This window comes from Cibotium barometz, chromosome 52, assembly GCF_041138505.1.
Source record: "Cibotium barometz isolate CiBa-2024 chromosome 52, ASM4113850v1, whole genome shotgun sequence".
In the NCBI taxonomy this organism is placed as follows: Eukaryota; Viridiplantae; Streptophyta; class Polypodiopsida; order Cyatheales; family Cibotiaceae; genus Cibotium; species Cibotium barometz.
The window spans coordinates 7,110,039-7,134,467 of record NC_141097.1 but is presented as its reverse complement, the minus strand read 5'-3'; the positions used below and the strand labels follow the sequence as shown (position 1 = coordinate 7,134,467).

At 41.5% G+C, this 24,429-nt stretch overlaps 1 protein-coding gene across 1 annotated transcript; it reads right to left on the bottom strand.

The window, feature by feature from the left end:
* Positions 1–6,700: 6,700 nt before the first annotated feature.
* Positions 6,701–10,817, bottom strand: LOC147608736 (cell division control protein 48 homolog D-like). Its single transcript, XM_086788165.1, has 9 exons — positions 10,568–10,817; positions 9,976–10,141; positions 9,664–9,892; positions 8,618–9,384; positions 8,276–8,497; positions 8,120–8,191; positions 7,751–8,032; positions 7,270–7,629; positions 6,701–7,156 (listed from the first exon to the last, which is right to left on the bottom strand). Exons 1-9 carry the CDS (start codon positions 10,606–10,608, stop codon positions 6,860–6,862), a joined length of 2,436 nt encoding a protein of 811 aa, XP_086644291.1. The 5' UTR covers positions 10,609–10,817; the 3' UTR covers positions 6,701–6,859.
* Positions 10,818–24,429: the final 13,612 nt, after the last annotated feature.

The window sequence follows — 24,429 nt, the reverse complement described above, 5'->3', positions numbered from 1 at the left end:
ATCACCAAGGATTGTTGGTGGGAGGCCTAGGATATCACATCACTTATATGCATGAGCCTCATGATTAAGCTTGCTCCCAACATCAACACACTTAAACCTTTGGGATGGCCTTTAGGATATAAGATTAAGACCTTTGAACTAAGCTTACACAACACATTTGTGGTGATAGATTTTTAGAGAAGAGGGTCATACATCATGATCCTCGAAAGGCCTTACATGAGAGATGCAAGGTTGGTTTACGATTGAGAAACCAATAATATTTACATACGCAAAGGTAACCAGTCCTTGAAAATAAACTTAAAAATAGGGAAGACTTATCCCATGGGTTGAGGCATTCTCACCAATGTGTCTAACCCAACTGCTCGGCCATGTCAATTGATATTTATCAAACAAGATGTTGGATGGTGAAGATGAGGACCAAGAATATGAGTCCCTCTCCTGGAGCCTTACCAACTCTCCAAGGATTGGATTCATGTTTGGTGACCATTGACACTCTTCCACAGAAGCTTGGGACAAGGTTTGCATGATTGAACGGTGCCAAAATCACATCCATGTTCATGCTCGATGTGCTTGAGATAGAACCAGTGGTGGAACCCGCTCACCTTGAGTTAGATTTCCCCTTAAAACCTTACTCTAACAAAGATGAAAACCACCCCCTAAACCTCGATCTTGAACAACCCTTCAGGGAAGTCATCAAGGAGTGGGTACCCAAGAGTAGCCTGGCTAGCCAAGGAAAGTACGATGCCTATCCAAAGACCTAGCGACACAACAACCACCATTTAACCAAAAGCCTACCCACCATGAGTGGAGATTTGCCAAGCGCAAGAGCTCCATGCAATAGAGTTTTACCCAACCCCGAGCTACCCTATTAGATCCCCATCCAAATGATAGAAGCTTAAGGCTTCTACAACGAAAACTCTTCCATTTGGGTTCCTAAAAACCTGGTGGCGGTGGTGGACCGCACCCAAATCTCCAAAGCCAAAGAGAGTTAGGCATTCAATGCCAATTCGAGCCCAACGGCCATCAACGTTCCCTTGGGTCCCAACCAAGCTATTAAAAGCATAAGGCTTCTACGAAGGGAATGCCTACATTTGGGTTCCGAAGTTAAGAAAAGCCCCAGTACAAGCCTCTATAACCAGGCCATCAAATGCCAAACCAAAGATGGAGTAGAGACCATACCTCCAATGCCAACCCCAAAGCTTAAGTAGGAATGGAGGGTAATGGGTTCCACCTCGACTCATGTGTTGACACCTTCAGAGAGAATTCAAAGGACTTGAAACCCAAAACAAAACTAAAAATGACCAAAAACTAAAAACACACACATGCACTTACGTGCACATACACACATGTGCTCGCATATGCACACTCTTCGCAAAAGGGAACATAGGCACATACATGCATGCACGTATATACACATAGCCCCCCTCTAAAAATAAACCCCCTCCCTCTCTCGAAAAAATTACCCTCATAGATCCTTTAAATTTCCTCCCCCTAAATTTAAAACACCCCTTCCCTTGGAGAAAAATTTTGCGCACATGCACGCACAAACACATAAAAAAACTTTTAAAAAAGGGATTGTGTGTGCCACATGGCAACACAAGCTCATATTACCATGTGGCATCAAGTGCCACATTATCACCCCAAAAAAAAAAGAAATAAAATCTTGAGAAAACAAGAACAAAGAAAAATGCTCACATGTGCAATGTGGCGACGTAAGCTCACATGTGTCATGTGTCAAAAAATGAACTTAAAACATTTGTGTCATGTCGCGATGTAGGCTCATGTGTCAAAAAAAAGAGGAAAAATCTTTTAAAAAGATGCTCATGTATAAGCACATGGCAACGTAGGCTCACATGTGCCATGCATTTAAAAAAGGGTGTTTTTTATTATTTATTTAAAAAGTATAAAAAAGGAGAGAGAGAGAGAGAGAGAGAGAGAGAGAGAGAGAGAGAGAGATGAATAGAGAAAGAGAGAGACACACACACACACACACACACACACATATATATATGTATGTATGTATGTATGTATGTATAGAGAGAGAGAGAGAGAGAGAGAGAGAGAGAGAGAGAAGAAGAAGAAGAAGAAGAAGAAGAAGAAGAAGAGAAGAAGAGAAGAAGAGGGCGCATGAAAACCTCCCTCCTCGAGAAGAGATCCAAGAAGAGAACCTAACCAGGAGAAGAGTTGGCAACGTGCAACCAAAGCCAACAAAAGCCCAAGAATTAACGGAGCTCCTCACCTACAACCATGCTAATCAAACGAGGTAGAGCTACCCTCCAAGAAGTAAAACTTGCCTACAACCATGCTAATCAAACAAGATAGAGATGCTAAGAGTCAACAATGTGCAACCAAAGCCGACAAAAGCCCAAGAATCAATTGAGCTCCTCACATCTCCCTCCAAGGCATAAAACTTTCCTACAACCATGCTAATCAAACGAGGTAGACATGCCAAAAGGTCACTACAAAGCTGCATTCCATGGTCGTCCATGTTGGGCAATGTACATGCCATACTAGGTGTCCTAAATTATTCGATCCATGGACAACCCAACCTCATTCACACTTGCCTTATTGGCCAGCTTAGCCACACATCAACACTCAATTCTCTATCTCAAACTATGTGTAAGAGTCAAAGAAAGCACAAAAATATGTGTTAAAGAAAGAAATGTGTTAGAGCTTTCACCAGAAGGATCTTCTACACCGGTCCACCTTTTGGCTAATGCCACAACACCTATAATATACACATGGGTTAGTAGACACATCAATAGGCACTGATGTCTCAAGAACATGCATTACACTTCTAGATGGGGAGGACCATGCTAGCCCATGGTATTACCCATCGTGTGGACCTTTCTCAAATCAGCAAGGAACCTTAGGTGGCCTCTCCTTCGGCCCCATCACCCATTGATCCACATTGCCTCTATCCCCAATGCTTGCTAAAGCCAAATCCCTCGAGCCACACAAGCCGCCTAGCTCCATCATAGCCATAAGCAAAGTCTGCTGCCATGCCTCAACAATCTAATAATCTTGACTCCCTAAGAAAAGGGATGTTGAGAAAATTTCAAAGAAAGCAGCAGAGAGTCAAAAAAAGGAGTTCAGTTGGAGAAATCTTCGATTTGGAGTGTACACAGGGGCATACCTTCTGTCCATTGCCCATGTACATCACCTGCATATTTCACTACGGGCATCATATATTTTTTTCATATCTCACATCCCACTGCATACACAAACACATGCACTTGCAACTAACCTCGTCAACACCAACCCTCCAAGTACATCTTTGGATGGGGAGACTATGGTGGGTGCAAGTCTGGCCCCTAGTACATAACCCATCAACTGGAGAAGCCTTGACCTTGTAGGTACCTCCAAAGAGCCTCAAGTCTTAATCTATGCTTTCTTCCACACCAACACAACCTCACCTTGGCCAATAAAATTCACCCTGTAAAATCCCAAGCTCTAGGCATCACGCTATAAGCTCAAAATATAATATCATGTCGTGCCAATAAGATCTAGAGATGGTATTTACATCATCAGATGGATGTAAAGAATGCTTTCTTTCATATTGATTTATAGGAGGAGGTCTACATGGTGTAGCCACCATAATATGAGGACCATGCACATCGAAAGTTTGTCTATAGGTTGTATAAAGCCTTGTATGGCTTGAAACAAACACCTAGACAATGGTTAGATAAGATAGGAGAGTATATTGTTACACTTGGATTTCATATATCTATAGCAAATTTTTCACTTTATGTGAAAAAGACTAACATGGGCATTGTTCTAGCATTGTTCTAGTAGTCATCTATAATGATGACTTGATTGTCATAGGGACATCAATGTTGACATTCATGAGGTAAAGATGCTCCTTAAGAGGCAGTTTAAAATGAAATATTTGGGTGAGCTACAATACTTCCTAGGTATAGAGGTGATTAGATCATGTGATGGTATTTGGCTTTTGTAGAGGCACTATGTCCAAGTATGGAATGATAGGTTGTAAGCCAATCTTAATGCCATTGGAGCTGGACACAAAATTGACTACAAATACATGTGATCTTTTGGAGGACCCTACTATGTACAGAGTAGCCGTTATGTGTTAATAAGCATATCAAAGTTTATATAATTTGTGTCGAACATAGATTTATCAATTATGAAAATGGCAGGATCATTCTTCTACATGATCCGTCTAGAGAATAATCGTTAGGAAATTTAACATGGTGTTAACACATCTAGTCATTGCCTATCCATAAAATATATAGGGCTATCATGTATTTATTATCTTTGTAATCATGTATATTTTCATAGTCTTACGAAATAAGTATTGAAATAGCTATTGTCTTTATGGTGCAACCACATTGTTAGTAAAAATGGAACGAGTACTAATGGGTTCAAAAACTATTTGTAAAAAGTTTACTCCTATTTTCTCTCGTTCTTCACATCCCTCCTCCTATATTTACTTTTTTTTTTTGGGGAGGGCGGGGGGGTGTGAATATATATTATATTAAGAACTTACCAATAGTTATATACAAGACTCAAGTACATCACATCCTAAACTCCCACCATATCATTGTTTAGCAACCTGCAAATCAGATCCCACCTCTCATCCTCCCAAACTCAAGAGGATTGTTCCTAAGAAATGTGATAGCCTAGCTGCATACACAAAAAACTGATAGCCTCTGTGGTGGTGCAATGTAGCCTTTTGGGGATTGCTTCTCCATATACTCTCCTTTAGTCCAAACTTTTACCATTCCAAAGGGTTCTCAATAAAGGCAACAAATATATAGACAAGCTACTCCTTCAAATACCACCTTTTGGTATTTGGCCCATACTTGGGAAGTTTAGGCTTCAGCTCCGGACCTATATAACCTTGCCACATGATAGCAATTGTTAGGAAACCCTAGTATGTACAAGAGCCTCTTGAGTCAGAAGACAAATCATCAAATCCCAAACTCTAGGGACTAAATCAAGTGCACCACAACCCCCTATGTTTACTTTTAAGATGCATGTACTTTATGACATGGTTGGCATGTGGCAAACATAACCCATGCTTAATCATATTCGAGGCAAATCTATTAGCACAACTTTCATTGAAAATGGCTATATCTTTCAATTTAGTTGCCTTTTTCGACCAATCCCAAAAGTGTTGTGCTATACAAAAAGCACCCCCACTAAAGACAACTTGGGGGCTCTCCTAGGCCAAGTAGGGCTAGATAGATGCCACTAGGTTGCAATTGTACTATACTGCCCCTGCGTTGTCCGCAACATCCTGTAGATGTGGTGGTTGGTCTAATTAAAGGACTAAGGATTAGTTAGATAACTAAGTGTTCAAACCCTGTTGGAAGCATTGTTTTGATACCTCTTCTATATAATAATTAATCTCTCAAAAAAAATGCATGATTCATCTTCTACTCGAAGGATGATAGACGCTATAATATATAATAATTACTCTCTCAATTAACAAAAGGGCATTCTCTAAGGAGCACTTGATGACGATAGATGCTATGAAATATAATAATTAATTTTCCAATTTTTAAAAAAGGCATATCGATCTTCTATGAGGAGCACTCTCACCAAGGCAGCACCATCTATGGTAGTCTAAAGGGGTTTTACCAGAATAATTGAGTGAGTGCTCAAAGGCAGCAAGTCCATCTCGGCTGCTACGGATCGTTCCAAGTTCAAAGGGTTCGCAGAATAATTCAGTGAGTGGAAGGCTGTGTGTGTGTGTGTGTGTGTGTGTGTGTGTGTGTGTGTGTGTCTTGAGCTTATGCATCGACTCAAGTACTGGGCCCTCTACTCTGATGATCCAGGCTGCCCTCCGTTGCTGTTGGCGGATGTTACGGTCGCCAAGTTGTATAAGGTTTTGCTCCCACCCCCTTAGATTTCAGATCATGCAAATCGCATTTGGTCTATGACTCGTAATGCACATTGGTGGCGAAAAAGACTGCGGCATCTCTGGGCTTGCAAACTGTCGTTTCGCCAATGAGTTTTCTTATGGCGGGTCATGCTTGGGGTTTTGCTAGTTGGACAGGTTTTGGAACGCAGACACATTGGTCCATCAACTTGGTCACAAATGTATGGCCCCGCAGGAATCCATGGCCCATCTCTTCTGGCATTGCCCTGAGACTCGTGATTTCCTACAGTTTCTTCAGCAGCTTCTGCAGGCATGCTTCCCCCATGCTTCCTTCGGCAAGCTTTACTGGCTATTTGGAGTCCTCCCTGCTCCGTGATCTGGATTACCCTGCATAGTTGTCATACATTGCTATCTTTTGATGTTGTAGCTGCATATCCTCTTTCTGGGGACTGCTTAGTGTAACATAAATATAAATAGACTTCACTAAAAAAAGTGTGTGTGTGTTTTGTGTGCGCGCGCATGGGCACGAGACAGAGAGAGAGAGAGAGAGAGAGAGAGTGCGCACACGCCTTTCAGTTTTGGTGACGCAGCAGCGCCTGAGTGTGACGAGGTGGCGGTGATGCAGCAGCGCCTGAGTGTGACGAGGTGGCGGTGGTGCAGGAACTCCATCTTTTTACATAACTCGGGCAACAGTAGTGCCCACACCTCCAGACAAGAGGTGGGGGTTTGGATCTATTATATGGCATCTAATTTCAGTACCCCCTCTTTTGAAATGTTTAAGGTAGCAACAAAATATGCAATCAAGGTAATATCTCAGCTTTGGAAAAAAAATGAAGCCATGGTTGACATACATTCTGCGCAAGATAATTTAACACTCCCAGTGTAAAGCAGCAGCAAAGACACATCACATAAAGGACTCCATACATTGTTTTAGCAGTCCAACATAACGTTTATAGTCATGAAATTCTGATTTGTTTTTACAGGAGTCCAACCTAGTAGAATGTATCAGGTTCGTTAGTTGTATAAATCATCATCATCAGCACCAGCTGCCTGGGCAAAGGCACTAGTACCAGCAGTTGCAGCGGCTGCTGCAGGACGATCTGGGAAGTGAAATTCTGAACCAAAACCTCGTGATTGCTGGAGGGTCTGAGCAAAAGCCTGGTACTTGCGGATATCAGCATCACTTACACTCCGGCGTGCATACTTCATGGACTCCTCAAAATGAGCAGCTTTGATCTCGGCTATGCCTTCACCTTCATCCTCTTCCATGGCCTCGGGATTATCTTTTCTCCTCTTCTCGCTCTCAATATCCTGTGGTGAGAAAACCATGGCTTGAATGTAATGCTCCAAAACTTGCAGCCCAACAACCAAACACTAACTATCAACATGACCAACTTACAGAAGGCAGTTCACATAGAAATCACCTTTTCAATGTTCTCCCTGATTGCATACTTGCAAGCCCGCTGGCAGATCTCCGTAATGTCAGCACCACTAAACCCTTGAGTATATCGGGCCAAAGCACTCAAGTCAACGTCTTTAGCAACTGGAGATTTCCGAAGGCAAGCTTGAAAAATCTTCAAACGTGATGCCTCATCTGGCAAAGGGATATAGATAAGTTGATCCAGACGACCAGGACGAAGCAAAGCAGGATCAATGATATCAGGCCTGTTAGTGGCCCCAATGATGAAAACAGTCTTCTTTGCAGTCATTCCATCCATCTCGGTAAGAAGCTGGTTCAGGACCCTGTCTGCAGCACCTCCAGCATCCCCAACACTGCTTCCACGCTGAAGTCACAATTTCCAACGTGGAGCAGACAAGAATTATTCCCAGTTTAAGGATGGTATATGCAGAACCATCTACCTGACAGAAAACCCTGAAAACGCAAATGATTTCGAAGGTGCTTACCTGGGTAGCAATGGAGTCAAGTTCATCAAAAAACAGCACACAAGGAGCAGATTGCCTAGCCTTGTCAAAAACATCACGAACATTGGCTTCACTCTCGCCAAACCACATAGTCAACAACTCCGGACCTTTGATACTGATAAAGTTTGCTTGGCATTCATTGGCAATAGCTTTTGCAAGCAAGGTCTTTCCACAACCAGGAGGACCATAAAATAGAACACCCTTTGAAGGGGACATGCCAAACTTTTCAAACTTCTCTGGATGCTCAACTGGATATTGCACAGTCTACAGATCACACGACAGAGAGATCAAAAAGAATTCTTTCAAGAAAAAACTCCTCATTACTACTAAGGTAGGCAATGGAATGTTTACCTCTTGAAGTTCTCTCTTGACATTATCTAGACCACCAATGTCATCCCAGGAAACATTAGGTACCTCAACAACCTGATAAGTGTAAAAGAAGAAAGTTATGATGCTCTCTTAAGATATAGCAGGAGAATTGAAAGACTGACAGAAAAAAGTACATACAGTTTCCCGCAATGCTGATGGGTTGCTTATGCCAAGAGCTGTCTGGAAATGTTCATTGGTCACAGCCATAGAATTTAGAACCTCAGCATCAATAGTCTCATCTTCAAGATCAATAACATCCATTTTTTCACGAATGCACTGCAATGCAGCTTCCGTGCATAGTGCTGCCAAGTCTGCCCCCACAAAACCATGGGTATCTTTCGCAATCCTCTCCAGGTCAACCTGGAAAAATGATCAAGTACACATTATCATGATAATGCGCTTTTAACACAATAACTTAACCTTAGCATCTATCCTGCTGTTTGAACAGCCAAGGATGCAAATGACGCTATTGGACCTTACATCTTCTGAAAGCTTCATGTTCTTTGTGTGAATCCGAAGAACCTCCAAGCGGCCGACTTCATCAGGTACTCCAATATCTATCTCCCTGTCAAACCTTCCAAATCGCCTTAATGCAGGGTCAATACTGTTAGGCCTGTTTGTTGCTCCCATAACGATGACATGTGACCGAGTCTTCAGACCATCCATTAGAGTAAGAAGCTGTGAAACAATTCTGCGCTCAACTTCACCATTGGTCTTCTCCCTCTTTGGAGCTATGGAGTCTATCTCATCTATAAATATGATTGAGGGAGCGTTTTTCTCCGCCTCTTCAAATGCCTTCCGCAGGTTACTCTCACTCTCACCTGCAAGCTTGGACATGATCTCTGGACCATTGATAAGGAAAAAGAAAGCACCAGTTTCATTGGCCACGGCCCTTGCAATCAGGGTCTTCCCAGAACCAGGAGGCCCATAGAGAAGGATGCCCTTTGGAGGCTTCACACCAATGGATTTAAAAAGCTGAGGGTGCCTCAGTGGAAGCTCGACTAGTTCTCTAATCTGAGCCATTTGCTTACGGACTCCACCAACATCATCATAACCAATGTCATCAAGTCTTTCCTCATCCTCCCGTCTTACAGGCTCACCTTCGCAGAAAATCTCTGTGTCAGGAGCAACAATGCAATACTCCGAGGGATCTGTCTCAATAACCTTGAACTCTACACTCCGCATGCCACCACGGACCAAAAACAAGTCTCCTTTTCTAACAGGGCGATATGCCTCCAGAAAATAAGCTGTTAACAAAAGGGACACCGGAAAGATCTCAAAATTGTGATCCATCAACATAAAACAAAAGACTCTTCATGATTTTTTGGGGCGTGTTTTAAAATGATGAATTCTTGATTCCTAAAAGGTGTGCACCACCTACCATCTACATGCAGATTATTATACCTCACCTCCACATAAGCATGCTTGATTCCCTGCTACACTGCAGAATGTACTGCTAAATTCTTATCTTTGTTATGCCGTTTGAGAGGAAGAGAGGAGAGAACAAAACACGATGATCAGCTTACGTTTCAAGTATGCATCAAAGAGGTTCCCAGTCACCCCTTCTATAGTGTCATCGATAGGAAGAATGTGGACACGTTTTCCATACTTCACATCAGCACACTGGTGAACAGAGACGACATCTCCCAGGCGCACGCGCAGGTTAGCCCTGACCACCTTGTTCATCTTGATTTTATGCTCATCACATGTGTCATCAGCAAGCACAATGCAAACAGTGTCTTTGCGCTTCTTACCCTACAAGTAAGGCAAGGCCATGGATCAAGTGGCCATACATCTGACATCTAAAACATCAAAACATCATCTTAGCATTCACTTACCTTAATGAGGACAGTATCACCCCTAAAAAGCTGCAGCTTCTCCATGGTCTCCATGTTGAGCGACACAACGGAATTATCATCGTTCACAGCCTCATCAACAACCAAGCGATTGGGAGCCTTCTTGCGCTCCAAGATAGCAGTGCTAAAATCCTTCTTGCTTCCTTTGCTGCATATCGAGCAGTAAACTTAGCAAGTGAATGCAAACCCTTTTTTCGAGGTTACAATCCAAATCCCTATTTTGTACACAAAAGTAGTCTGTTCAAGAAAGTAACATGAAACCCTAATTTTTAAGCTCACCAAATTTCGTGCAGAAAAAGAAACCCTAAAACTAGGCTTGAAATTGAAAACCCTAATCTTCAAGGGCTGCCAGAAAACTAAGCCCTGAAATTGGTTCAATCCTTGAAATTGAAGCTGAAACCCTGATTTTCTAGGTTATCATCTCAATTCATGCCCTAAAATCCAGTCTGTTCCTGCAATAGAACTAGAATTCCTAACTTGTGGGCAACATAGCACAGTTTTAACAGAACCCTAATGCGAAGACGAAAACACTAAAAGCATTGAAATATGTAAGAGAATGTATGAATTTACTTACAATTCAGAAGACTCGGGCTGTTGAGATCCTGAGGCTGCCATGATTGACCTGATCTTCGACAGGGCAACTCTAGGGGAAGCTTGGGAGGGACGGAGGGAGGTCGGCAACGTCGTATACTTCACTTGCACTACTAATTATATAGGTGATGATTGGACGAAAATTGTAACCTTGGTCTTTTCGTGATTTGCAAGATTTTGGAACCCACAAAGCTTAGATTTCATTTCATTGAATCAAGAAATAGTTTAGCACTTGTCATCAGGGGTGGAATGCACTTCACAAGATGCATTTCATATTTTTTCATGCATTGTTGAAATTGGTAGCTTAGAAGCATGCAAAATCAACAAAACATAATCAAAGACCCCTTAATCACTTGCACAACTATCATTAATTAGAAACCTTAATCACTTACATAATCATTATTAATTAGGGTTAGGAACTTTAAATCAAGTCCAAAAAACTCCAAAAATCAAGCCAAACCAACTTTCACTTTAGGAGACGTGACATCCATACCAACTCTCGAGTTGGGAGACGTGAGCTCATACTCCCTTAAAAAAAGCCATGAGTCAACACACATGAGCTTAGAGACGTAAGACGTAAGTCTAAACACATGAGCTGTGAGTCTAGATACGTGGGTCGTGAGTGTGGAGACATGAGTCAATACACGTGAGAGTCAACCACACATAGGACTGAAGGTAAGTATACATAATATTGCACCAACTCTCCAAAAATCAAGCCAAACCAACTCTCTAGTTAGGAGACATGAGCCCATAGTCTCTCAAAAAAAAAGAGACATGAGTCAACACACGTGAGCTTGGATACATGAGCCATAAGTCTAGACACATGAGTTGTGAGCCTAGACATGTGAGTCATGAGTCTACATGCATGAGTCAACAAATATGAGAGTCAACGAGACGTGGGACTAAAGGTAAGTATACATAATATTGTACCAACCAATTCCAACTACCTTAACTTGTAAGGACATATCTACTCATGTCCTTTAAGGATTCTTGTCACGTAGCTTGTAACCGACTACGTAGGGCTCGACAAGACATGCGAGAGTGTCCGGGGTCCAGGGGTGAGGCACCTGAGTTGGAGGCCCGAAGAGGCGGTCAGGACAAGTGTGGGCAGGAGACCACTACATAAGCTCGGCAATGTGGATTCTTGTCCATATCCCTCTATGGCTAGGTGGTGAATAAGAGCACTCCTCTCCTCTCCTCTCCTCTCCTCTCCTTCCTCATCTTGGTGTCTTTCTAATGGGCAATGCGACATTGGTATCATAGCCACGTTCGAATAAGCTTTCCACGCGCGCAACCTTGCTCCAAAACAAGATAAGAGTTTGTTTAATGGTTGAAGTCTCATCGTTTTTCTTCTATGGGTATGTGGATAAGGTTTAACATAGAAGCACAGAAGGGTTCTCACTCTCTCAAAGGTTCTCACTCTGAAGCCTACACACAAAGAGAACATGTAGCCATTTGAAGCATGAAGCATGGTAATTAAACGGCCATAACCTGCAACAGAGCAAGCATGTGCAATCAAAGTAAGGCAAGGGCGCATGCAATGCTAGGCACCATACCCACAAGCTCAAGATTCCTTAGGCAACAGGTGCGCAAGGCAGAAATCTGCATAGTAAGCAACCAGCGACTCACGCCTTATTTGCCTTGTACGCCTTGTTCATAGCTCACTGCTGACAAACAGCATAGACAGGAACCAGACGCAACCAACACCATCGTCACCAACTAACACCATGCCCAAGAAAAAAAACACTTGCTGGGGACTTCTTTATCACAGTAAGTGTGATGCAGGCCTTAGGGCAGCGGACATGCTTCTTCTTTGCTGGGTGGGGACTTCCTTATCACACACAGTAAGTGATGCAGGCCTTAGGGCAGCGGACAGGCTTCTTCTTTGCAACTTGGGTCCTGAGGGCTTAAGGCAGTTGGGAGGCCTAAGGTTTATTTTTCCGAAGCTTGGAGTCTCTCTCCTCAGGCCTTTACTCACAAATCAACCACATCTACTTAATACAAGAAACAACAAAACCCGCTTCTGAATTAAGCTACCATCTACAAATCAATTGTGTGTGTGAGGCATCGGGGGGGGGGGGGATATGAGCAAGCTTGAGGTAATTCCAACGTAGTTGGAAGCGCCATCGGCTTCGAGGTTCCATCAATGGCAACACAGCATGCCATCGACGTCGAGCTTCCATCGGCCGGCAAACTTTGGGACATATCGGGTAGTTGGTTCCATTTGTGCACTCCGTAAAGTTTTTTGCATTTAATTTTGCATAGTTCTGGGCAATTTTATTAAACATTGAGAAATAGTGCTGAAGTTAAAGGGAATTGATGCGCTCCAAACTCTTCACAAGTTCATACAAAGTCTTAAACCACATTACGAGAGTTATGTACAGCCTAAGGAGCCTATGTATTTCGACAAGGCAATAAAATATGCTCAGATATTCGATGATATATTTCATAGGTCAAAATCTAGTCCTAGGCAAATGATAGATGAGAGTGGGGGTACAAAATTTAAAAGAAAAGTCTTTTAGGGTAACAAGGGACATGGTCAAGGTGAGCAAGGGGGATAAGGGGGAATTTGGTCTAAAAAACCACGAAAAAATAGAGAGAAAAACTATGCGAAACTCCAAAAACAGCACTAGTATATGAGAAAATAAAGAAAGAAAATATGTGCTTTCATTGATTTGAGGTGGGGCATAGCAAGGCGGCTTGTCCCAAGCTAGTGCTAAAGCTGGAGGTAGTTCTAGTGCTGCCAAGAAGGATGGTAAATCCTTTTGGCAAGATCATACGGTGCAAGTGTTGCCTCTTTGATCCACAGAGTTTAGAGAGGTGATAGTCTGCCATACTGACAACGCCCATGCCTATTGTATTTCACAAGCTATGTGGTAGCCATCTTTTGGGCCACATGATTTGGTTCGTTTATATGGCAGGATTGGTGGCTGTAGACTCATCCATTATGATCGACAGAGCCACACAAAAATTTCTTAACTACTTAGTAGTCAAAAAGTTGAAGCTACCCAAGACCAAGACTGACCATAAAAACACAGCTTCACTTGCTAATGGTTATGACAAAACCATTTGAGACAATTTTGGGAGTGCCACTTGTTATATAGAGCTATGAGGCTATGCTTGATTTCCAAGTCATGCATTTAGCTAGGACAGATGTTTATTTAGGTATAACATGGGCCATACCTTGTGTCATAGTTACCAGGATAGTAGCTTAGAGTTCATGCATGAGGGTAGATGCATTACTTTGTGTGGTGAGCATGATGTGCCAGCTACACCTTTGATGTTGTCCATGGAGTTATGTCACGCCTACGAGCTCAAAAAGATTCAACAAGTATACATTTATAACCTTTTGCATAATTTTGTTTTCATAGATGAAACAGAAGTGAATAATGTTTCTGTAAATGAAACAATAAATGTAAATGGCCTTGGATAAGATCCCTACTTTGTAAACCATGTTTTTTTTTACATGTGAGCAAAACTTGAAAAAATATAAGGTTGAAAACGAGTAAGCATGTAGATACTTTAAATTCTTGCAAGATCGGGATGTTTTCCCTAAAGATTTGCCGAATGGTATCCCACCACCTAGGGTGGTAGACCCTTCCATTGATGTACTATCAGGTTCCAAACCTATAAGCAAGCCTGCTTGTAGACAGCCACTTTGAAGCACAAGAGGTGGAGCAACAATTGGCCAATTATGCGAGAAAAGGTTTCATAAAACTTAGTTCTTTGCCATGGGCTTCACCTATTCTTTTGGTAAAAAATAAAGATGGTTATATGCGTATGTGCATAGATTGCCATGCTTTTAAGAACAAGTATCCAATGCCCCACATATCAACTCAATGGTACACATTATTTTTCTAAAATTGACCTTAGGTCGAGCTACCACCAGGTCAGGATCAGGGAATAGGATGTTCTTAAGACTACATTTAGAACTTGATTTGGGGATTATGAGGACCCACACATGTGGTTTCTAATAGAGATAGGAAGTTTGACATAGCCACTTTTAGAGGGAAGTCTTCAAAAAGTTAAATACTACTGTGAGTATGAGTACGACTGACCATCCACAATCTGATGGTCAGATAGAAAGAGTCAACCAAGTGTTAGAAGACATGCTTCAAGCATATGTCAGTAAAAAGTGGGAGGAGTACCTGTCACCACTATTCGAATTTGCTTATAATAGTTCAAAACATTCGGCAAACTGGATTCAGCCCACGAGATATCAGGCTAGAGAAGGAGAAAATTCAATATGTCAAGGATTTCTTTGAAGGCATGTATGATATGCTAAAAGTTGCAAGAGATAGCATTCGTAGAGTGCACAAGATTGTGTAAAAACGTATGCTAGTATGAGCCATAGAGAAGTGAGGGTGACTTTGTTTTCTTTTGAAATTCCCTGCTGTGAAGTCAGGGACTCTCAAGATGGGAGAGTGTCAAAAGCTTTCTCCTAGATCCTTAAGAAGATTAGTAGCATAGCATGCATATAAACGAGTTTTCGGAGAGCTCTCGAGTACATCCTGTTTTTCATGTTCATAAAATATAAAAAATAGTGAATCATCAGGATAAAATAGTTACTCCTAACATTTTGGTGGAACTTATTAAACCACGGTCTCTTCCACATGAACCCAAGAGGATTCTTGGATTTAGGGATCGGAACACGAGGCATACTGTGTACTGAGAGGCACTTATCAAATGGAAGGATAGAGATGAGGAAGCATCCACTTGGGAATGCTTGAGTATGCTTACCAAAAACTCTTCTTAAGGGGGAGGTGATGTCACGTAGCTTGTAATCGGCCACATAGGGCTCGACCGTACATGGAGCCACCGCTGCTGTGAAGAGCGATATGTGAGAGTGTTCAGAGGTGAGATGCACGGGTCGAGGGACCGCAGGTAGTCAAGTAAGTGTGGGCAGGTAGGCCATTACATAAGCTCAATAGTGTGGATTCTTATCCATATCCCTCTACAGCGGGGTGGTGAATAAGAGCTCTCCTCTCCTCTCCTCTTCTCCCTCATCTTGGTGTCTTCCTGATGGGTGGGAAGCCTTGGCGATCAAGAAGGTAGCTTTATGTGCCTTACCCTCTCCATGCACCAATTCCAAATTCAGAGGAGCTGTTACCAATTGGGGGAGAAGGCACATTATGGGAGAACGTCGCTAAACACACAAAACTGGCAAACCCCCACCTAGTCAACCTACTGGAAATCCAGATTGTTACCTTCATGATTGGCTACTGTTTTCGCAGTGGCGCAAGGCACATCCAGTTCATACAAGGGGAGGCTACACATCTATCACCACAGATGATACCAATCCCCGCATCGAGGATTTTGGTATATAACTAGATCAGCAAAAGGAATATCTGACAATCCCCAAATATAGTCATTAGTACAAGTGCTCCCCGCCAACCCAAAGAGTGGATCCACTCTACCTGCCCATCAAGTGAAGGCTCACCCCACTCCAATTCCACAACACAAAGCAAAGAGATTCTCATGTCTGCTACAATTTTTGCCATCTACCTTCCCAGATATTACAAGCCAACGACAACAAATGCTCACATGGATATGAGCTTGGTGCCAAATTGTTGCTCTAGACATCATGGCTATTGTCAGATTCTTGAAGTTGATGTACTCCTTATCAATCAACCAAGGGAAAGGTATGATGGATTTGAAGCAGAACAACTTCGCTTTGACATGAACACCTGGGCCCAATGAAAGAGGCATGATGTTGTATTATCATCGTCTATGGTGTCTTCTCGGCTACATGCACATCACATTTGAAGACATGGTGGACACCGGGTTCTAGAATTCACACACAACATTTAGAAGAACCCTGAAAAAGCTTCAATCATGCCGGAACTTCCACAGACATGAGTGACCAGGTCTTTTGACCTGGGTAAAAGGTTATGAGGACAGAACCTACATCAAGTAGGGGGGGATGTTAATCCCATTTTGGATTAACAAAGCTGCTCCTCCAATTGAGGACATTAATAAGTATCATATAAAGGCACTATAGAAGTTTTATTGAGATATTGGCCACCTAAGGCCCTAATTAGTAAGTTTTATTGAGATATTGGCCACCTAAGGCCTTAATTTTGGGCACCCAAGTGTGAATAAGGGCCAGTTGTATAAAAGGCAAATCTCATAATGAAATGATACAATCCCCCTTTGTGCTATGAGAACTCGTGCTGTCTAGAGAGAGAGAGAGAGAGAGAGAGAGAGAGAGAGAGAGAGAGAGAGCTTTAGTACATGTGCCTCTTTCATGGATGCATGTGTGTGAGAGAGTGAAAGGTTGATTGCCTTGCATTTGTGGTGTGAGCGACTTCGCGGGGTAATAGCATGGAGGTGGAGTTCGGAGGAGTGGAGCTTCCAAATAAAGCTTGGGGTGCCTCAAGGGACGTGAGCTCGAAGCATTAGTAAGTACCCAACGATTTTTGTGTCTATTGCTTCTCCTGTTTGTGGTTGTGTGGATTCGCTCTTGGGAGATACGGTAGTCCATAAGAACCTTGATCTTTAAATCTCGTCGTAACATCCCAATAGATTTGGTGATAGTTTCACTAGCCATCTTAATAATGATATATCCAAGAATTCTAGACATGGGCCGGTTGGGGTTAGGCTGGATCGGGGGATTCCTGCGATACAAATAGTCACGATTAAATTATGTTAGTTAGATTAAGTCCTAGGAAGACCTTGTTCTATGGGAGAGAATCAATGGCTGTGCCTCACTAAAGGGGAAAAAAAGCGATGATTCTATGGACCAAGTGCAAGTCTCTTCCTTGATCTGACCATGTGACTTTCGAGTTCGGTCGGATCAGTTTGGTTAGCTAAAGAGGGGGATTCCTCCAGTTTATCACCACAGTCCTAGGGTTTTCCCCTTCAAGCTCTATGAAGGTTGGTTACTTGGTGGCTCTCGGAGGCTCTAACACAGCAACAAGCAAGTAATCACTAACATAAAATTCGAGGAGGAAATTTGCAACTCTTCATTAAACTATGACCAATCTAAGATTATTTTGACCTATCCAAACCTTTAATTCCCTTATTAAAAATATTTATCAAATCTAATGGCCATGCCTAACCCGATCCAGCCCATGGGTTAGCCACCACCTAACCACATAGACATAGAATTAGATTCAATTTAAAGGTGGATTATACATGGATCCAAAAGGGTTTCTCACCCTAGCCCCCTAATTGGCACTTCACAGACATAGAAATCAGGCACACCATCAATAAGGAGATCTTTTTATTCACACACATACACAATTACAATATCCAAGATTAAGAAGTAACGAACATAATCCATATAAAAACCATAAAGGCATAGCTCCATTACATAAAATGTTAGTATACGTTATTCTTGTTTTGAATCCCCTAAATAATTGTGGTTGGCCTGAAATAGTCTCATCTCATCAACCCTTGGTAAACCACCATTAGTCTGCCATGGACTTGATCCTTGGTTTACCAGCAGTAATGACCCCGCCATGATCAAATTTTCCATGTTGTATGTCCTAGGTTACTAGTCATCATCTTTTAGGCCCGTCTCATGAGTAGATGGTTGGTTGAAATCATACCAGTCCCTTGCATATGGCCGGATTCACTTGCTATACTACCAAGATGCTATGGAGGATATACACCATAGGGCAAGAGATCCCATACCCTGAAATATAGGGTTTTGTGCAACCACCTCCTTAGATTCACCATATATAGAAGACATGTTGAGGGTGGCATTGGGGCTTGCAACTAACATAGAACCTAGAGGCTCAAAGTTGGGAAAAACCAAGCCAATCCATATCTCAAGGAGATCCCATTGAGTACCCAGAGAAGTTCGATCAAATGTGCAAAGCCATGGGATGGATCGATGATCTCACTAAGATCTATTCATTCAGACTAAGCCTTGAAGGCAAAGCAGGCCAGTGGTTTATATCTCTAAACCCACTTAAAAAGACTAGCTACGAGGTCTTGAGACACACTTTTGTTGTGGGATTATCACCCAACGGAGCTAGATAAAGCCCCATTGCACAGGTCTATAACGTCAAGTAGTAGGAGGAGGGAGAAAAGATGTAGGATTACATTACTAGCAATGTAGGCTTGCATTACTAGCAATATTAGGATTAAACTACTAGCAATGTAGGATTGCATTACTAGAACCAAGTATCTTCATATGAGATGCAACACCCACAACAGGCTAGATGGTTTATCGCTCATCAATCAATTCATTATTAATGGTGCTTGTTGAATTAATGGTACTTGTTGAAAAGGCCAACTACAAAGCTTTTTTATACTACTACTTGTAAAAGTTCTATAAGAAATTTTTATTGTTGGTGAAAGCTTCTTTTCCTTGTTGACATATGTGCTTATTCTACTATGCTTCACATACTATTTAAAATGATTTTTTTTCCTTCTTTATCAATAATTTTTTAAAGAAGTAGATTTTCTTAAAAACATATATACATAGTATAACATATCAATCAAATAGTTATTCTTTATTAATTTATATGTATATAAATTAATAAAGAATAAGTATAACATATCAAGTAGATTTTCTTTATTAATTTATATGTATGTATATAAGTATACCATATCAATTAAATATCAACGAAATGTAGTTAATTTTTTCTTCATCAGAATATAAAACATTAGGATTTAAAATTTCTTATGAGTATTCATAAACTTTCATATATTTTATTTGCACAACTTTAGGTATATATATCAAAGTATTACCTATATACTTTAAGATTGTGGTTCTAATGAGGATTAATTCATATTACCCACAACTTTAGGTATGAAGTGTTTGTGTATATATATGTATGTATGTATTACCTATATACTTTGAGATTGTGAATCTAAGGAAGGATCAAACCATATTCCCCACAAATTAAAAAACAAGATAATGGAAACTAGCAAAATGTGAAAAAAAAAAACAAAACAAACTCAAAGTAGTATGCAAGTTTTTATTGATAATTTCTCTCTATTGGTAAGAGCTTGTTAAAACATCATTTGGGGGCATTCAAATGGGCATTTATATCTGCAACATTCTTATCAAATCACTCCTTGATTCTCTCAACTGTCCCACATGGCCTATGTCCTTATCAAGGTTGCATCATCGCTTACACAAGAATCTTTCAAACTTTTAATTCTTGAGTTCCACCCTTTCTCTATTTAAAAAAAATCAAATTTACAAAAATTCCAAAAGACCAAAAAACCCCACGTAAAGTTTAATGCACCATGTAAAGTCCATCATGAAGCATGGAGGAAATCACTTTCAAAATTTGTATCATCTTGGTTTACAGGCTTTTTGGTCTTATTAATGAGCTATGTGTTTTTTATAGTCGTTTCTTTCTTTGTCTATTGTTTTTTTTAACGGACATCTCTCTCTCCCTCTCTCTCTCTCTCTCTCTCTCTCTCTCTCTCTCTCTCTCTCTCTCTCTCTCTCTCTCTCTCTCTCTCTCTCTCTCTCTCCTGTGTGAGAGCGAGATGCTCTCTAGTATGGTGGGTTTGTTGTAGAATCACACATAGATGTGGAGATCCAAACATGCAACATAGATAGCAAAACATGGATGAAAGTGTTATAAGTTTTGTTACTCTTCCTCATCACTTCTTCACCTGAAGAGTGTGGAAGATTTGATCTCTACTCACTTCTTAAAAGAAAATAGATACAAGAAACCCCCAAACATTTAAAACAAGTCCAACTTACAAAATATATCTCTCATCTCAATCATCAAAATGATCATAATCTACATCTTTATCATGTAGCATTATATGGTAGTGCGGTGTGTAAACACACTTAGGACCATCGGGTCACTTTTTCCCTCACTAGGAGGTTTTTTTCCCCGTGCGTATGTACACCCTCTTATCTTCTCATGTTGGGGTCTATGGCTGCATGTGAGTGTGATGCTACATGTGTGCATGGAGGGATGGGCTATATATGCGTGAGATGGCCATAGGACATGTTTAGATTGGTTGTATGTGTGCATGAGGGGCTGTAAGGGTACCAGATAAGTTGCATTGGAGGGGTATAAGCTGTATGTGTGCAAGACGGGCTACATGTGAGCGTGATAAACTATGTGTGTTCATGGGATGGGCTGTATATATGCAAGCCAAGACGTCTGCCAATGGGATGGGCTGTTTTTAAGCTGGATGGGCTGGTTTGTGATATAGATGCTAGATGATGGGATGGGTTGTTTATGATTCTAGATGGCCTATATTACACGAGATGGGTTGTTTGTAAGATGGATGGGTTGTATGTATATGAGAGGGCATGTATGGGGCACCAAATAGATTGTGTGTGTGTGTGTGTGTGTGTGTGTGTGTGTGATGGGATGTATGCATGTGGGATGGGTTGTTTATAATCTGGATGGGATATATATGCACGAGATGGGTTGTATATGCACGAGATGGGTTGAATGGCCATGACATGGGTTGTTTGTGAGCTAAAAGGCCTAAATGTGTGTGGGAGGGGCTATATGGGCATGAGATGGGTTGTATGTGTGTGGGATAGGTTATATTTGTGGGAGATGGACTGTATATGTATTGTATAGATTGCATGCGACCAGTATGGGTTATACGTGTGTACGACAATCTACATGTGAGTGTGATGCTACATGTGTGCATGGAATGGGCTATATATGTGTGAAATGGCCATAGGACATGTTTGGATTGGTTGTATATGTGCAAGTGGGGATATATGGGCACCAGATAGATTGCATATGAGCGGTATAAGTTGTATGTGTGCAAGATATGTTGTATTATAAGTGTGATGGACTACATGTGTGCATGGGATGGACTATATACATTGTGAGGATGCTGGGTGATGGCCTTTATAACACCACCAGCTGCCACACAAGAAGAAAATGTAAAGGGATCAAAACTACGGGATGCTAGAATCCCAGCTCCAAGGGCACCAATCAACTCTGCACCTGCCTCAGTCCTTCAACTTACACAATCTGACCCCTGAACCCATTTCAATTTGACTCAGCTCTCCAAGTGTCCTCCCAAGTCAGATATGACCTCCAACACTTCATATTTTCAACCTATATGCCACAGCTAATCCCCTCCCAAAGCATGGGTGACACGTGTGGCACGGGGCTGACGGGGTGAGGATGATGTCTAATGCACTATACATAGCCCATCATAGAACATTTACTACATGTTGCCAAGATGCAATTGACTATGAAGATGACAACCTAGAGGGCGTTGTTGCTTGCCAGGTGGTGCTGTCATTCTATGCTGGCCGAGTTTTCAAACTCAACCGAGTTTACAATTTTTGAAGATCAATGGGCATCTGTCCTCCGAGTCCCGTTCCCATCCTCTTAAACATCCCATGGGAAATTAGTCTTGAGGGAGGGCTGTCGCACCGAGCGCTTTAAATGTAAAATTTTCAATTTTTTTTCTCATTTTTTTTAAATGGCAAAAGTGTGCGGCGTTTTGTTGAACAAACACCTTCCTATTGTAGCCCCTGGTAGATTGCATTTCATTGAGTTTTTTATTTTGATAAATCACACCTTCATGTTGTAGCGGTGGGCACTACAACCCTCCCCATTTTTAATGCTTTCTCTCTCTAAACCCTCTCTCTCTACCTTTTTAAAGCCTTCTTTATCTTTCTCTCTCAATATAATACCTTCTCTCTCTTGCTCCTTTATCACATCATAGAAATCTTCTCTCTCTTTCTCTAAAGGAAAAGGATAAAAAATATTCTCTCTCTCATGCACCTCCATTTTTCAATTAAAATTATATGAGCAAAGCTGCATTTCTATCCTCTCACGTCCAAATCTACTTTCTTCTTGAGGTAGTAATCCACGAGCTCCTTGTGCAGAAGAGGTGTAACCCAAATTTTGTGAACAAAGGTGCATTTCCATCTCTCCGATTGGAATATAAATGTTTGTTTTCAATCTTGTCCAACTCTCCAATTGGAATACAAATGATTGTTTTTTATCCTATGTCTTTACTAAACGTGCTGTGTGGCAAAGGCGTAAACCAAAAGAAAGTGCTGACTTGACAAGTGTGCAAGAGCTGTTGGTTGCAACAATTGATCAGGAGACGCATGCAGGTGTGATATATTTTACATGATTGGTTTTGATAAGTGTTTTAGCATTTGTATTAAGGTAAATTTAAGCCTTGTGCACTACTAATCCTTCACACATCAAGGCTTATAGAAATTGTTGAGGTGCAAGTCTAGAAGGTTCCTCATACATTAGGATGGAAAATCATCTATTGGCATTATCTCAATACAAGACTTGCTTATACGTATTTGATGTAGCCAACTTGAGGTATAATATCAATGCCATTCTCATCTCCATCTCGGGTTACCTGTATAACCCTTAATTCTTGTTTTTTTGGTTTTAGCCAAGTGTGGAATTTAAACCATGTGACTATCTTTCTACCAATAAATTGTGAGAGAGAGAGAGAGAGAGAGAGAGAGAGAGAGAGAGAGAGAGAGAGAGAGAGAGAGAGAGAGAGAGAGAGAGAAGGCATTGATATTGCTGAAGTTTTGGTGATGGTGATCAAATTGTGCAGATAGAGTGGAATAGCTTGGGATCTTGCTGAAGAGGTTACCTTTCCAACCATGGTGAGGAAGAAAGCCAATGAAAACATTCCAAGGCCCACTCTTCGTTGAGGGAAGACCCTGGAGTCCCTTCCACACCCCATTTAAAGGCACAATGTTCGTTCACAACTGACGAATGATGATCCACCACAGGGTCCCCCGAGGATGTCTCTCAATTGTCCATTTCATCTCACACCCAACGTTTAGTCTTACTTCCAAGCCTCCTCCTATCTCTACACCTCCTCCAGGGTCAAAGTGGTTGAGAGTGCTTGGTTAAGATGGAAAGTGGAATGATATTTTGATTCCACAAATTGGTGGTGCCACAGGATCCACCCCTATCTCAAGAATTTCTATTCAATATTATAATGTTGGTCCCTCAAATATGCCAGGTGATGATGTTGGGACCTCGAGCATGCAAGGAGGTGAGGTGAACCAATCTTCACTTGAGGGAACTAGCACTCAGGAGCATCAGTCAGAGTTGCTTGCACAATTACTTGGTACACAAGGTTGTGAACAAGAGGTAGTGCCTCAATCCACAATTGACCCTAGTGAAGGAAGCACATTCCATGAGGAGGGACCTTTAGCCTCCTCTAGTGTTCCAATTGAGAGGACGACACATGATTAATCATCAAAGAAGGTTAGTTGTGGACTTGGAGTTCAAGACAGCCATGTAATAGGAGTGTCTGCAGCAGGAGGATGTGGTGGACTCATTGCAATGGAGTGTCTGTAGAAGGATGTGGTGGACTCATTGCAATGGAGTGTCTGTAGAAGGATGTGGTGGACTCATTGCGATGGAGCTTCTAAAACATTGGATGGAGAAGCATTATGTAAGAAAGACTTAGGATCTTCCACAAGTCCCCTTGTTTCATTTGCAAATGCATGAGGCTATTCAACCCACCCACGGCACTATGGAGGACTTAGCAGATAGTTTTGAGAGATTGGGATATATGCCCCACCTTGGCTAGTTTCTTGTCTTAGAAGATATACCAATTGATGGCTCCAAGATATAACTCTTTGAATGGATAGTGCTTTCACATGAAATCTTATTGAAAATTTACCTTTGGTTTGAGATGGTTCTTGGCAACAGTTCTTTATGACTAACGAGGATCAAGAGACCTAGAATCGGTCTCTTTGGGGAGACTTCAGTAGAAAGTTTCACAAGGAGGTAGCTAGGTTGGATAGCTGGAAGCACTTGGTAGGATAAAAGCTAGTGGTTTGGGATGGCAATCACTGGGTGAAGTGTTGGATGTTGCAAATTGAAGAAGGTATGGTATATATATATATATATATATATATATATATATATATATTGATACAAGATG

Bases quoted from the DNA above. Each gene is read 5' to 3' on its own strand.
- LOC147608736 (XM_086788165.1), bottom strand. From the start codon at position 10,608: ATGGCAGCCTCAGGATCTCAACAGCCCGAGTCTTCTGAATT. The intron at 9,893-9,975 runs GTAAGTGAATGC...CCTTACTTGTAG, and splicing joins GTGATACTGTCCTCATTAAG to GGTAAGAAGCGCAAAGACAC. The intron at 9,385-9,663 runs GTAAGCTGATCA...TTTTGTTAACAG, and splicing joins CTTTGATGCATACTTGAAAC to CTTATTTTCTGGAGGCATAT.